Source organism: Haplochromis burtoni, unplaced genomic scaffold (assembly GCF_018398535.1).
Source record: "Haplochromis burtoni strain Fernald_Lab_line unplaced genomic scaffold, NCSU_Asbu1 Contig_360, whole genome shotgun sequence".
Lineage (NCBI taxonomy): Eukaryota > Metazoa > Chordata > Actinopteri > Cichliformes > Cichlidae > Haplochromis > Haplochromis burtoni.
In genome coordinates, this window is record NW_024582721.1 from 213,217 (window position 1) to 229,990 (window position 16,774).

At 39.6% G+C, this 16,774-nt stretch overlaps 1 protein-coding gene across 3 annotated transcripts in view; it reads left to right on the forward strand.

The window, feature by feature from the left end:
* robo4 (roundabout, axon guidance receptor, homolog 4 (Drosophila)) overlaps window positions 1-16,774 on the forward strand; it is a 39,430-nt gene that overhangs the window by 15,067 nt on the left and 7,589 nt on the right. For 2 of the 3 annotated variants that reach the window (XM_005943353.3, XM_005943354.3), the window contains exons 13-19: window positions 179-291; window positions 1,813-2,139; window positions 2,230-2,307; window positions 2,491-2,638; window positions 6,397-6,627; window positions 6,798-7,141; window positions 9,435-10,604. In XM_005943353.3, coding sequence (XP_005943415.1) covers window positions 179-291; window positions 1,813-2,139; window positions 2,230-2,307; window positions 2,491-2,638; window positions 6,397-6,627; window positions 6,798-7,141; window positions 9,435-9,616 — 1,423 coding nt within the window. In that variant the 3' untranslated portion in view covers window positions 9,617-10,604. Of the gene's footprint in view, window positions 1-178; window positions 292-1,812; window positions 2,140-2,229; window positions 2,308-2,490; window positions 2,639-6,396; window positions 6,628-6,797; window positions 7,142-9,434; window positions 10,605-16,774 lie in introns of those variants that run through there. The other variant, XM_042228874.1, reaches the window with a different exon arrangement.

Consider the following 16,774-nt stretch of genomic DNA (forward strand, 5'->3'; position numbering starts at 1 on the left):
AAAGCAAAAAGCCATTTGTTAACAAGAATTCCACGGTATCCATGGTAGAGAACACAAAGTGAGATTCTTATAAATATTATATGGAGATAATGAATCTATGCTACAGCATAAAAACGTCTCTAATATTTGACGTTTGGTTACAGCGAGTTCATTTTGGTTTGATTTGGTTTCTCTCCAGGATGGCAGCTCCAGATTCACCGTGGATCCCCGGAGGCTGGAGACCTTCTTTGAGTCAAAAGTACCATGACCTATGGGCCCAAGGTCAGCATCACCCAGGAATCCGAAGCACCAGTGAGTATGGACTGCAAAACAGTAGACTGATGATGACTTCTTTCTCCCAAACTGCTGTCCTACAGCAGACCTGACTAGGTTTACTTGTTTGGGTTCGTGGTGACCTCTTAAAATCCACCAAAGATTTTTTGCTTACAGTTGAGGAAACGAAAAAAATCAACCAATGATTCTGATGATGCTACATAAGCTGTTTTCAGACCTCATGTAAAACAATCTGGAAAATTAGGTTAGGACATTGTCTGAAATTGTGCTGCTGGATTGAATTTACTGGACTACAACATGTGCTATTCTCACATAGACATTACACTGTGTGTAACATTGTATGTACACGAGAGGTGTGTGGTGACTGTAAACAGAAAGGCAGTTTAGAATCAGAATACTTTATGAATCCCTGAGGAAATTATTTGGCTACATTTGCTTCAAGACAATAACAGTAACAGACTGAACTAATTAAATAATACAATATATATTACACAGTTTACAAAATATAAGAAATGGCTTTAATATAAACAAATTGCTCAAACAAAAATGAAATATATATGATTGATATTCTATTTTCACTGTAAACACTCCATCGGTGTTAAAAGAATTACTATTAATCCTGGATATGTTTAATATTGAGCTCATTTTAAGCAGGTGGGCAGACATTTAATTGGATGTTAATTTGAAACTGTTCTGATGCTGAATCACCAAAGCATGTTTACTGGCTAATGCAAACTGCGTTTTCATACAAAGTGGAGATCCTAACTGATTCCAGAGCAGTGATAGCTGAGCTGGTATACTTTGTGCTCAGTTTCCAGTGAGCATAAGCACAGCTTTCAGTGACAATACCTAAATCTAGCCACAAGATGGCAGTAATGTAAAGACTGGATCCAAACATGGGAGGAGCTTTATGACAGCACTGTTTGAGATGAACAGACACATTTATGTAGAGCTTCTTTTATTGACCATCTTTAGCTTCCTCACATCCACAGTCATTTTAGAATATCCAGTTAACCCAGTATGCATGCCTTTTCACTATAGGAGGAAGCCAGAATACCTAGAGGCACAGGGAGACCATGCAAACTCCACAGAGTTGCAAACTCCAGTTGAGGTTCAAACCAGGAAGTGACACTGCTAACCACCTTATGGCTGTGCCACATGAAGCTGCAAGAAGGGAAAGCAGCAGCAAGACCCAGAGTAGAACAGAACAGGCCTTAATGGCCACAGCTACTACAGTGATTAGAAAGACAAAGCCTAAAAAGAAGTGCCCGGGTGGTGATGGTTGTAGAACAGCTTGAAGGTGCTACATCTGTAAGATTCTTAGGCATCTGTGTGCAGGCTAAAGCCGCTCAGATAGTTCGTCGTATATAAGATTTGACAGCTGTGTTTGTTCAACTCATTTCTGGGATTACTGCCGAGCTTGACTTTGTGGCCCAATGTGTGAAACATAGAAACCTTTTAAACCCATGCAGTATTTTGCAATTTGGGATGCAGCCTTTTGTTCTACTTGTGTTCTTATAAATCTGTCTGTTTTCTTAGGCCTCCCAGTCTCATCCAAGAAGGACAGCAGCTGCCTGGAGTCGACCGTTCCCATTGTGACCGATAGCTGCGGTGTCTACGGCACCTTTTACGTGGACCTCATGGGCAGTGGTCTTAAGACCTTCAACAGTCCGGGACGTGTCACTAAAATGTCTCATGGTTTGCCCCACAAAGAAGGAGCCGAAACTATCCAGATATTTACTCATCCTGTCAGCAAGCCCTCACCCATCATCAGCAGGGAGGCTCTGCCATGGAAACAGGCCATACGACCCCAGCCCAAGATGGGTGTGCTAAGGGAATCATGGGAAAAGAACCACAGCAAGCAAGGTAGATATGGAGCAGTGGATATCTGGAAATGCAGTGTTAATTTCTTTATTTCTTGAGTAACGTGAATTGGCCAATTGGTTTTCTCCACAGAGCTGCATGCAGTGAGCAGTGTCCCTATACTTTCAACAAGAACCCAGGGACATAGTCACATACCAGCTCTCCAGCACGGTACTTTAAATCTGTGTAATTAAATCATTATTCTCCACAAACCTCGTGGATGTGTAAAAAACATTTTGTACACAGATCAAACTTTTTTGTAGTCCCGAAATTTAAAAATATGCTTATAGAATCTGGAATAAAAGGAATTATTGGATAATTATACTTTGCTATGGTTTGCTATGGTGTATCCAGGTGGACATCCAGACAGTGGTAAACCTGTGGGTTGTCCTCGTCTGCTGCATTACTCAGCATCACTACATCTTATGGACATGTTGCTGCCCCCTCCCCCAGTACCCACCGAGGACGCCACTGACACGCAAAGCCTCACCTCAGATGGAGGGTGAGATAAACACTCAGACTGGGCGTTAGAGGGTTGAATGGAGATGTTGTTCTGGGAAATGCAGGTGTTGTGTAGAAGGGGAATAATGAAAAAAAAACAACAGATTTAGTTGTTTCTGACTCCTCATCAGCAACTGAAAAATTAGACTTGACAATGCAGGTTTTCAGATAACCCTATAAAAACCAGTGTATACGTCAGTCTTTAGGATAGTTTATTTGGCATAAAGGTAGTATATTATCTATATAATACAGGATATTTCCTTCCTATAGTGCAGCTAGAATGCAGACTACCTTCAACTCTAAGGCTGTGAGTTTGTTTGTTCAGGTACTTTTTAAGAGTAACAGTAAACTCTTCAACAGTAAAACCTCTGTTTTTGTAACCTCTCCAATTCCACTGATAAAAACAGAATGTATTTACTAATCTGTAGCAGACACTAGCTGTCACTGTGACAGCGATGTGAGATTAACCTTAATATGACCCTCAAGTCAGTTTGGGACACACTGTTCAAACTCTGAAATTGTTAAATAGATGTGATTGTGGTTCACTCAGTTGGACAGTAGTATGCTTTAGTTTTGTCACAGTGGGAACTTTGAGCCCTCTGAAAATGTTAGCTAGCTAGTCCAGAATGAAAGACTGAAATTCAGTTCAGTTTTATTTACATAGCACCAGACGACAACAACAATGTCCTCAATTCACTTTATATTGTAAATCTCCTACAACGGTACAAATCCTCCCACCTTCTCTCATACCTCCTGGATATGTCCTGCCCCTCTGGTTGCAAAGCATTACAGTAGTGTGTATTTTAATATTTCTTTCTATGCAGTGTTTCAGTTGTTTTATGCAAATAACCAGAAGAAATGTTAAAAAATCTAGCAAAGTTTTCCTGCTTCCTGCCATGTATTTTATATTTTTTTAGCCTTCCATTAATGGCCAGCGATGACTTAGACTTCCGTCCTTTGAGTATGTTTCTGTCCCAGAAAGTGCCCACTTTAGTGGAAACACTTAAGGAGAACAATGATAAGGATCCTATTTGCAGATATGTGTAACACTGAGTTTTGTTTTTTTTTAATTTTTTTTTTCCCTTTTTTAACTTTTTATTTTCACAAATAGTACATAATTACATAACATAATACAGTGTACAATTCAAAACCAAAAAATAAACAAACAGACAAACAACATAAAACAAACAACAAACTGATAACTAAACACAAAAAAAAAAAAAACAGCTCAGTTCCATTACAGTTTAAACACTCAAGAGAATCCTTGTAACATAATATTAGAAACATCAGGTTCCACATAGTTCAAGTATGGTTCCCACACCTTAAAGAATTGATCTGTTTTTGAATGCAGTATACATGTAAGATATTCCAGTGGCACTAAATCCAACACTACTCTTTGCCAACCTTTAATAGTTGGTACTTTTTCATAAATCCATTGGAGTAGTATATTCTTCCTTGCCGCATAGGTGAGAACACAGTACAATCTCCTATTATTCTTGGATATTAATCGCCGGCTGGGGAGGCCCAGTATGAGAGACAGAGGGTCCATCTCCAATTCACAACCGAAAATCTTCTCCATTTCAAATAGCACATTAGACCAATATTCTTGCAATTTCAAACATGACCAGAAGCTGTGAGTTAGGGTACCAATTACTGTCTTACATTTGAGGCACATGGGTGAAAGGGTAGGATTATATTGATGTCTGCGAAACATAGATATGTGCATTCTGTGTATAATTTTTAACTGTATTGCTTTGGTACGATTACAAACTGATATTGATTTGGCAGTAACTCCAGACATCTTCCCACTCCTCATCATCAATTACTATACCTAATTCCTTTTCCCATTTGCCTTTAAGCCTCTGTGACGTCCCTGAGAGTACAGAATATAAAGCCTTATAAAATATCTTCACAGGTACCTCTTTGTCTGTTAAAAATAATAATTTTTCAACAGGAGAGACTTCATGACTCTCACTAAAGTTAGTACTATGCAAAATATAATGCCTTATCTGTAAGTAACGGAAAAAGTCATGCTTGGGGAGAGAATATTTCTCAACCATTTGGTCAAATGGCATAACTACATTATCGGAGAATAAGTCCCTCAGTCTCTGATGTAACACTGAGTTTAAAACACAGGACACAAGAAGACTGCTAGTTTGGAAGTGTAACCAGTAAAGTTGTCATTACTTTATGACATCTTGTATATTTATAATTGTGGTTGTTACTGATCCCAGTACTTCCAGTAATTAAGCTGCCTGATGCAGAACATTTTGATCAGTTCAACTACTTGTTTATTTTTGTAGTAGTCTATTCTGTATTAGTCTAGTATTGAAGGACCTCAGGGAGTTGTTTCAGATATTGGTTTGCATGGACATAAATGAGGATGAACTGATTTATTTTGTTAGTTAAAGGCTTCTTTGACATCGTGTCACATATTAAAGGATTAACTCAATATTTCATAATTAGGAAGAAATTCACTAAACTGTTGAATAGAGTCAAATATTTGTTTTGTTTTTTTAATTTGCAGAAGTCAAACGCACAGATCAATGTTCAGCTGCATGTTAAACAAATCTTTTATATTCTCTGTACTTGCTTACAAAGCATTACACTATATCACAGACATACCAGGTTGTTTTTGCCCTTGTACTAGGTACTCGCTTTGAAACATGGAATAGTTTAACGTGGTGGTCTTTTCTTGTCACTGACTTCTTGTGCTCTCTGTTTAGCACTCTGTTACAAGTCACTTCCTACAAGTCACTGTGTGAATGTGTGTGTAAATGGGTGAATGACTGAATGTAGTGTAAAGCGCTTTGGGGTCCTTAGGGACTAAGTAGAGCGCTATACAAATACAGGCCATTTACCATTCCTGTGTAGAACCTAATTACTATACAGAGCAGAAAAGTCAAAACTCTGAAGTTTTTTTTCTTTTATCATATTTGAATGGTTATTCTTTTCTTTATGTAGTTGGTAGACTTTTATGTATAGAAAGGTACAAAGATAAAGACAGCTAAGAATAAGCTTATTGGCATGAATAGTGTTTGTGTCTGACCTCAGCAGGACAACTGAACTCTTATATACTGTAGTTCTGTTATGTAGCAAACCTCACTTTATATATATGTTAGGCAGACGGTACAGGGCAATCAGAGCAAGGACTAATAGACTCAAACACAGCTGTTATCCAACTGCAATAACACATCTGAATACTACAAAAAAATGTCCATCACGCCACTCTTGTGTTAATCTATGCACGGCCTGAAGCATATTCTATCTATTTTATTTATTGAATTTTATTGTTTTATTTATATTTTGATATTGCTAGGGATGATGCAATGATCGGGGACCATTCTTCATTTCGTTGTTCTCGTGACAATGACAATAAAGTTTCTGATTCTGATTCTGATGTTTGCGAATTGATTAAATAAAGGAGATAAAGACAGCAACAACAATTTTTATGAACAAGTGGTGGTTCACTTTATTAACTTAGCTATCTAATTTCACATTTTCATAAATATATTTTATGTAAAAAAAAAACTTCCTGTGACTATGAATTGCAGCTACGAGCACTTCTAACCTCAATAAAATCATACATTAAGTCTTACATGATATATTTTGTTAAGCTTGTGTTACGTTATGTTTAACAAAATGTGAGAAGAAAGCATAAAAATCAGTGATACCATTTATACAGTGTGATGTATACAGTGGTTTCCTGTATTTCTAAAAAAAGACACAAGTCTTACAGTCTGTCTGCGTCTCCCTCAGCTCTAGTCGTTCCACAAAGCTAACAATGGACATGGGCTCTCTTCAGTCAGTGTGTCCTGCATCAGGCCCCCATGGACAACTGGGACCCAGCAACAAGAACATCTGCCCATCCTACAGCCACCTGTGCACTGCATTATCTTCTGTGTCACAGAGTGATGAACAGGGCAGCATGCTGACAGCACAGGAAGCTGCGGAGTACCTGGAGCTCACTCCTAAACCAGAGAGATGGAGGTAAGGTGATAATGAATCCATTTACAGTCAGCACTGAGCAAAGGTGAACACTATAATGACTATTCCATGATATTATTCTGCGTATCGGCTTAGTTTCTCCTGTATGCAGCCTACATACAGATGCATGCACAGTTACTGTAGCTGACCATTCTGCTCCTTTGTGTCAGCAGTGCCCTGCCAGAGCAGCGTCCTTCCCTGTCCCGTCATTTTGCCTCGACGCTGAATTACATCTGCGGCCCGACTCGCTCTGCTCAGGTGCACGACGCCTTCACTGAGCCCGAACCTCCATTAAATAGTCTCCGTCATGCCTGCCGTCAGAGCTCGCCTTCCTCCTGCTACAGCGAATGGGACAGCTCTCTGTGGAACACGATCAGCTCAGTCATGGACAGCAACCTGTCCAGTGCCCGAACCAGCCTCATCAGCTCCGTGGACAGCTGCTACACTAATGACAGTGCCAACTTTGCTCATCTCCTGGCCATGGCAGCGGAGAGCATGAGCGGAGCCTCTTTGTCAGGTAAACAGGAGAAATGTCACTTTTGAAATAGGAAAATCAGTTGTGGCAAAAAAATGTATAAAAACATCCGTTTTCATGAGATGATGGTGGAAATGAATGGGATTTAACTACGCACAGTTATGTGAGCTTTTTTGAATGACCAGTTAACCTAAGCCCACGGCACTTAGTGGGTGGGGTTAAGTTATAAAATACTAGTAAAAATACTATTTAAAAAACTACAGAACTCCCACAAGTGATCCTGTGGAGTTTTTTTTTTTAATCTGCTACTTTCAACAAATTGTAGTCCTGAACCATCAGTGTGTTCAGTGGTGTCACCCATCTATATTTTGTCTGTGTTTTAAACTCATTTACTCACAAAAACATTTGTTTTTAAAAAGTTTATATTTTAAGAAAACAATTTGGAGGCTGCTTTCCGAAGGATTCGTTTAAGTTTTTATAGTATCAGGACAAAAGATACGTAAGAAGGAGAAATACCTAAGTCAGCATAAACTGTGGCTCATAGTTTTTACTAAAGGATAAACAGACTCATGTTTATGTCGTACTTTTTAGTTCATTCATTCATTTAGCACTTTAGTCTATGCCATAAACTTTTGCTAATTATTAGACGCACACACTCTAACAAGTGTGTGTCTCATTTTAGCATGTGGACTTGAGGAAACAGGGGATCAAACTACAGACCTTCAAAATAATAGAGGGTCAAGTGTACCTCCTGAGGCACAATGGAGCCCTGTAGCACACAGAACTTATACAGAGCAGTGTCTCAATACACTGACAAGTTGGTTTGGTTTAGTTCATTCCTACCAGTGGCTCCTCATAAACTGCTCTATCCTTTGGAGCATTATTATTTATTTATGAATGATAAATAAACAAAGATCAAATGATTCAGTTACTAAAAAAACACTTTGAACTTTGAAATGATAAAGTGTAGTTGCCAGCTGATGTGCTGTTGTCTCATAGCGCAAAAGTTCAGGTTCCATGTGCAGAATCACTGATTTTTCATGTGACATAAACAAAGCTGTGAGCTGCTGCTTTTAGTCACTATTGGAATGGATGAAAACAAACAAGTGCAAAACCACTAACGCTGTTGTACTTACCACTTTCCCCCACTAGATGGGGCCTTTCATCTATGAAAGATGCTCAATGGTAAGGAAGAGCAGCCCTAAGTTGGTATGGAGGGTTACAATGTTGTGAAAATGCTTTGTGGAAGTAGCTTGGCCTCTCTGGCCTTCTTCGTATATTTCTGATGTCTCACTGTGTGCAGAAACGTGTCTGAGCAGACTTTCTGCTTTGGTCCACGTGCCCCCTGTGCAAAGACAAAAACTCATTCAGTCTAATATCTAGTGGCACCAGGCAATTACTTAGGGACCTTTCAACAGATTGAACCTCCAGATGATTCATCTACTTCCCTCTTTGTCAACTCATCAGTCACCCTGCCCTTCCTCGGGGTCCGTGCAGCTTTATTCCACTCACTACACTCACTTTTGGCAACGTTCTGCCTTGGCTGATTTTCACTCTATCACACAGTATGAAAACTCTTGAAGTGGCTTCTCTGCTCTGCAGCTGATTATGTTCCCTCGCAGTTACTCTGAGTTACTTTGAGTACAAAGCTGTGGATCACATGCAGCCAAACCGTACCCGTTTTTAACATTTGTGCAATGATGGAATCAGGTCATGGGTTCATTTTATTGTATGTCAAGTGAAATTTTCTGGGTGTTCAGGACATCCTATCAGTTGTTTTTTCAGTAACATTTAAAATGTTTTGCTTTACAGTTACCAATAAAAAAAAAAAGTCTGTGCAGTTAAGTGCACACACAGGTTCAGTGTACTTATCTGAGACCTAGCTTGAAGGGTACAGTGTGGATTAATCCTAAGAAAACAGCAGGAAGAGGCTTGTCACAGATTGGTGCACTTTCACACTCTCACATTAATTGGCAGAGCCTGTATAGCTTCAAGGCTTCAGCGTCGTTTTTGTGTTTTGTTTCTGGACGTGAGCTCGGAGCTCTTTGAAATTTGTTGCTACCACTGGACTGCACAAAGCGGTTGGTGTGAATTGGCTCGGTTTGCTTCAGAGCCTCAAACAAATTAGAAAAGTTTTATTTTCAGGGACAAACTGCTGCTTCAAAGAAGCTTCGAAATGTTCGTTTCACCCCTGAGAATCATCATGAAAGGTGCTCCTCAGAGGGCTCGAAATGTTTACTCTTGCTTTTCCGAAGGCAAATAGAGTTTCACACGCGCACACACAGACACATGCTTGATATTGAAATGTCAACATGTTGTCCTCTCCTGTGTTTAGATTTCTCTCCGCCTGCCTCCCCCCTCAGCGCCTTGTACCCATCTTTCCATGCAGAAGGCAACTCATTCGGCGAACTGGAGCCTGTTTCTGCTTGGGACTGGAGCATGGCCTGGATGGAGGAAATGGAGGCCCAGTACTCAGAACACTATCCTGGCAGAAACACCAGACCCTTCAACAGTTAGGGACTCTGCTACAATGGTGACTGAACTACCACAGCTGAAGTTTAAGAGCTGCAGATACACCTCCCAAGACCAAGGGACAGACACTGATCCATTCACGTTCTCAGAAATGTTGGTAACAGTTACGCGGTTGCGTTTATTCAGGTTTTTATTTTTGTTTCTGTCTGATCTGGTTTCATATAGCTCATACTGTATATGTTTGGGACACCTTCGCAGGCAGATGCATGCCTCTCTTTTTTTAAATACTTCTCCCCACTTATCTCAGGGTAGCATCCTTGAAATGACTTCCACAGAGTCGAAGAAGTTCTCTTTTTTCCTTCTCTACATCCTTTCCGCTGATTAGAGAAACAATAATGAAATACTTCCCTCAGGATATTCTCACCCAGCAAAAGGCCAGAGAGATGCAAAGGCAGGATGCTAGATGGTCAGAAAACAGTCATTAGGCAGAGATCCTGTGCTGGAGGTTCCCTCTCAGCACATGTCTGACATTTTATTTGGTGCTGAAGTCGTATGACACAGAGGATTTCACTCACTGATCAAACATGTGTATATATATCTATATGTATATATAGATATATATATCTATATATATCTATATATATAAATGCAGCATATTAAGCAAATATTATTTAAAGAAATCCAAGACACTGCATGTCCTGAGTTTATTGTTGTTTTTATAAACCCTGTTTGCAATAAGCTGTAGGTACAGAACTAGGAAAAAAAGTTAAAGTAATTAATCGAGTTAACCTTTTATCACCAAATACCTGGAACTGTAGTAAGATTTGAAGTATTTGAAATGAAAATGCTGCGTGCATAGTTTATCCTTTTATATATGCAGGTATTTCACTAATTCTAGCAGAAATGTACTTGTATTTTGAATTTTATTTTGTTCACATTACATTGCAGATGGTTTTATAGTTTGGAATAAAGTAATTTTATTGATTGAAAGCCACAAGAATAAGTTGTGAAATAAAATAATTTTTCTACTCAACAATATTTCACTGAAGCTGCTTTTCCTTTGACACTAGTAGTAGCAAATCAAGCTAAAATGATCTTCATATGCTCTTTAAATAGTATATTGATGAAACTGTATTAATACCAGTACCATTATTGATTCTGTTTATGGCTTCCCTCATTGATTCCTGTTCACAGACACATTACAAACACTAAAAGTCTTGCTGTGTGCATGTTCTCAGTCATATGACGACTCCGTGTATTGGTTCTTAGTCATCAGAAATTTGAGCAGCCTGAGTGTGAGTTGGCTAACTTCAGACTGCCCCTCTTTGGCCTGTGGGCTGGATTTTTAATTGACCTCCTGCTGTTCTTCATAGCTGTGCAGAGCAGGAAGGGTGATGTATAGAACTCATCTGTTTGGCTTGAGTAACCAATAATGCTGCTCTACCTGATATTGGCTTCTAATTACAAAGCCACTGGAGAGAATAATTAAAGCTTAATATGTCTGTGTTTAGACGGGAACAGGAAGAGTGTAATTTTTAACTCTCCCACACTCTTCCTGTGGTGTCTCCCTGGAGATTGTGGAGATTATGTTGCAGCATTTTGACTTGATGTTTCAGTCAAAGTTCAGCTTAGTTGACGAGGAATCGGATTTCCTCAACGACTTTTGAGTTCTGGATGAGTCAATAGAGCCACAAATCACAGCGTGCTCCTTTTATTTGCTTTTTCAAATGTAACCCGCGCCTGTATCTGTGTTGACCCGGTCAAATCAAACTGGGACCGCAGAACGCTAAGAGCCGTTTTGTTGTCTGTTCCATTTCTAAGCTGCACAGTAGCAAGTGCATCAGGATCAGAATTAATGTGTGGAGTATGAAGAAAAAAGTGTGGGGCATGAGGCACAGGGGTCATTTATAGTGTTTCCTTTATGCAAAGAATGGGGAAGGCTCTTTAGTTCCATCCTAGAATCTAAAAGGAAGAAGCTGGAGCTCTTCTCATGTCAGCCTGCTTGATTTACTGTCAGATAAAGTGCAGCAGAGCAGCAAGCTAAAGCAGGCTGAAAAAACAAGTAATTAAGACAAAAAGCAGACCTTCGAGGACCAAGCTTTAAACGGTGTTAAACTCACAAAGCACACATATGCAGGACTGTTATATGTGTGTGTGTGTGTCTGGGTGTGGGTGTGGTGTGTGTGTGTGTTGTGTGTGTGTGTGTCGTGTGTGTGTGTGTGTGTGTGTGTGTTTGTGTGTGTGTGGTTATCATCCTTATATGTGTGCTCAGAACTGCCAAAGGGATTATCCTTCATCTGTCTCCCTCTCTAAAGACCATATGTTTTCTACATGAAGCCCCCAGCTCCACTGAGCGGTGCAGGCACACATTTCCTGGTAGAACAGACCACACACTACTTACATAGTAATGAATCAAAGCCTACTGTATGTTTTCTTGTCTTATTAGCTCACATTCACACACATGCAGGCACACCGCCTTTGGGATTTGTGCATCACAGATTTTGGCCCATGTCAAAATACCAGCTTTATATAGCATGTCAGCAAACCAATGACCCATATTACACATGGCCTGTAACCACACACACACACAAACACACACATGTAGATTTACAGTATCCCTTCCCTGTAGTCTGTTATTTTATTTTAACAAATGGATAATTACAATTCTAAGACCAGACGTGTAGACACAGGCAGAGTATTATTTGCTGGATTTCTAATTGTTTTACTTCAGCTGCCTATCAAGCATCGTGGGATATGAGACTACCATTTGTGTCACACGTATTTGTATTACCAGATTATGTTTAAATCCTCAGTTTGAATCCATAGCCACATTTGGATCCAGTTACAGGACCGAGAGCTTAAACAATACAGTGGAGCTTTATTGATTCATTTACAGTCATAAAAAACAGCACAGTAAAAGAGAATATACACACAACACAAATGGAACCTAACGTAAGGAGAAAATAGGCATAGCGATAATACTAGCACAGTAATCCCCCAAAAGTACATTTTCGAATCATACAGCACACTCACCGCATATTGATTTGATAAGTTGCTTTCATAAGAAGCATGTGCCTGGGGCAACACACACCAGCTACAGCGTTTGCACGTGTGAGATGTAAACCTGCTCTCGCTGTTGCACAGACAGCAGCTCAGGTGGCAGCGACGCATTCATGCTGATTGACAGCAGAGGTTGGCTGTGGTGGTGCATGCTAAAGTGGTAATCATTCAATTAACTGGAAATCAATGGCAGCCATATGGGTGGTGTGTTTCAAGATTGCTCTGTCAGTCACACCGCTACACTCGTGCACACACGCACACGTTTCTATCTTTGTGAGTACCCTCGCTGACACCTCATATGGAAAAGATATATATAAATCGTATAAAGTTTGTATCTGTCTTGTGTGAAACTTGTATGAAAAGCATACAAGAGTGAAAACAGATATAAGTAAACTTGTATGTTTTGGATACTTACTAAAACAATATATGAAAGTGGCCACTTTCATGAGTAAATCATATAAGCCTTATATGAAGTAGGCCACATCTGATGCAAGTCTTTTATAAGTTTTTTCTATTTCTTTTCCATATAAGACATGTCCTCACTTTCAAAGCTGCTGTACAGTACAACAACAACACATGCATCCACGTTTTCATATTTACTTGCTGCATCCTCTAAAACCCTCATATTTCCATAATGTCATGTGAAAAATAGCTCACAGCTTTCATTCTTTTTCTTTCTTTTGTGCCATTTCCCATTTCTTGGTATTTTGTCTGTCGTTTGCTTTTGTCTGGTACAGTAGGCTTCTAAACAGTTATATGGTTAAAAAATACATGGGGGGTGAAATATTGATCATTTTGCAACTTCCCCTAAATGTTGAATATTCCCTCACATATACAAACAACACACATGTCCTACTTTCAGTGAACTAGCAGCCTCCTTAATAGCTTCATTTGAACTCTTCTATTGCTGCATCCCATCAACCAGCCAGTCACTAACATCCATCTCTGCTGTCACAAAGCAAATTAACATGGAAATTGGTGTGTTGTATTGTGGAAGATGGGAATGTGGCTTTTAACGACGCCATCCCCTTTCTTTTAATCCTTCCTCTTTCGGTCGGTGGTTCTGTGCTCTCGGGCAGCCGGCCCCTCTTCCTTCAGGCTCAGTGGGCGTTACAGCCCTGACACTGACCTAATGAATGAGTGAGGTGATTTATAGTAGAGGAGGAGAGAAAGAAGGGAAGGATGGGAGGATGGAGGGGAGTCTGGGGGAGTGGTAGAAGGTCAGTACATACTAGAAGGTCAGTAGCGTAAATCTTCTTCTTATCTGCGGCTGTCCTTTGCTCTCTGTTGTTTCTACAAGCTTGCTTGTGTAAGAACTAATGAAAGCTAACAAACTGCAAACAAAAGCATCCTGTGTGTTTGGAGGACAAATTTAGACAACCAAGTTTATAACTGAGGCAGCAAGTTTCCAATCATTTAAAAAATTCACTGTGTATGTGTGTATACACTGTACTTTAGCAGGAACCACCATATAGATACTTTGATATACTCATTACTCATTTTGGAATTTATTCAGGTATTTATATGGGCATGAATCTGCCTCATAGAGTTAGCGGTGGATTAGGTGACCTTGAATCCTCCCTTAGTTATGCTGCAATCGGTGTAGGTTGCTGGGGGATTCCCATGATGCATTGAGTATTTCTCCTTCAGTCACCTTTCTCACTCACTATGTGTTGATCACCCCAACGGCAGATGGCCCCGCCCCTCCCTGAGCCTGGTTCTCCCAGAGGTTTCTTCCTGTTAAAAGGGAGTTTTTCCTTCCCACTGTTGCCAAAGTGCTTGCTCATATGGGGTCATATGATTGTTGGGTTTTTCTCTGTATGTATTATTGTAGGGTCTTCCTAACAACATAAAGCACCTTGAGGCGACTGTTGTTGTGGTTTGGCGCTGTATAAATAAAAATTGAATTGAATTGAATTTTAATTTCATCAAGACTGCATGACTCAGTTCATTATGATAAAATATCAAAAGTTTCAAGTTTTCACTTTTGCTGGCATGACCCAGCATGAACACATCTATGTTGCTGATGGTATTCAGCTAGCCATGAAAATGCTGTGTTTGATTAGAAGTCTCTACTTTTTTCTTTCACTAGCACATCATTCTCAAACTAAACTAAAAAGTATATTCCAAAGATCCAGAAATAAAACATTATTCATTATTTTTGGAGTAATACATCCTATTCATGCTGCCGTTCATGGTTTATCAAGTATATTGTCTATGACCTTTGTTCACTTTCCTCAGTCTATACTTTTCACTGTCAACTTCCAACCTGATACTGCCCCATTCTGCCGGGGTCCTGGGTTTTTGGTTTGTGGACTTTGGATTCATTTATGTTATTATATAGATGTTCTATTTGATCTCAGCTATATACGTTTATACTTGTTGATCATGCCCCTTTATATCTTAGTTCACTGTTTCATTTGCTGTATTCTGCTAAGTCTCGTGTTATTTTCTTAGCCTTCTCCTTGTGGCTTTCTGTGTCAAGGTTGTGTATCACTCTGTCATCTCTGTTTATCTACCAGAGCTATTATAGTTTTATATTTTATTTTTGAAAAACAAATTATTTCATTTTGATTTTTTGGTTTCAGTTCAGTTTAGTTTCAATTAGTCTCCAGAGTGGATTTTCCATAATGACTGGTGGATGGGGGGCATGACAAAGGATACACTGTGCAGGAGAGCCAGAGATGAATAATAATTAATGATAATGATTAAATGCATAGTGGTGAATAAACACATAATAATTGGAAAAGAAAGTGAATCATGGGAAGCCCCCAGCGGCCTCTTGCCTATGTCACGGTACTGGGCCATGAGGCCCAGGGTTTAAGTTCTAATGCATATTTTTGTATCCACATGTGTCTCAAATCAAATCAAATCACTTTTATTGTCACATCACATGTGCAGGTACATTGGTACAGCACATGTGAGTGAAATTCTTGTGTGCGAGCTTCACAAGCAACAGAGTTGTGCAAAATACAATAACATAAACAAGGCAAAATAAAGAATGGCTACATCTGAAACTAATAAATATATGTACAATATATAATAGTATATGCAAAAAAAAAAATTTCTGGATGTGTATACTAAATGTTTTTCTACGTGTGTGTGTGTGTATACACATATTTTACAAATTAAATAGAGTCAATAAATAAAATATATAAGAATATACAGAGTTGATATATATACAGTAGTTTAATACATCTAGTTGTTTTCTAGTTTGCAGTTTAGTCCTTGGTTTCTTAGTCCCTTTTGTCATCCCTCCGTGGTCCATGTGTCTACCTGTCATGTTTCATGTCTCTGGTTAGGTTAAGTTCATGTTCTATCTCCATGTCTATGTCTCTGTGTTTCCTGTTTTATTTTGAAAGAGTATGGTGTTCTTTGTTCATTGTAGTTAGTGTTACTCTCCCCTGTATTGTCATTATGTTTCCTTCTAGTCAGCTGTGTTCTCATGTGTCTCCACTTCCTCTGATCACCTCATGTGTGTATTTAAGTCCTCAGTCTTCCTTTGTTCGTCGCCGCGTCGTCTGTTCAACTTCCCCCATGTTACGCCAGGTTTCAGGACTCTGTGCTGGTCATGTCCATGTTACTTACGTATATACGTTTCATAGTTCCTTGTTGTTCCAGCACAGAGTCCTGTTCACAGTTGCCTCCGTCATGTGCATCATTGTCACCCTGTCTTAGCCTTCCCTGCTGTCTGAGTTAAGTGTCAGTTCTTAGTTTTCCCAGTTCAGCTTCTAGTTTAGTTTTGCCTCAGTGCTTTCTGTTGTTTGCCACGTTAATCAGCCCAAATAAAGGCTCGCTTTTCGTTTCAAGTTCGGTACTGTCTCCTCGTCTGTGTCTGCACCTGGAACCTCGCACTCCCACACTCGGCACCACCCACCGCAGACCGTGACAGCGTATAATCAAAAAGGAAAGTTTTAAACCTAATCTTAAAAGCAGAAGCTCCTGGATGTAAACTGGGAGCTGGTTCCACAGAAGAGGGACCTGAAAGCTGAAGGCCTCCCATTCTACTTTTACATACCCTGAGAAGCACAAGTCTGAGAGTGAAGTGCTCTCAGATGTGGTTGGTGACCTGATACACATGACTACTGAAGACTACTGTGAGTAGAAGGATTTAAATATTACTGAGAGTGTCTGTTTTCATTC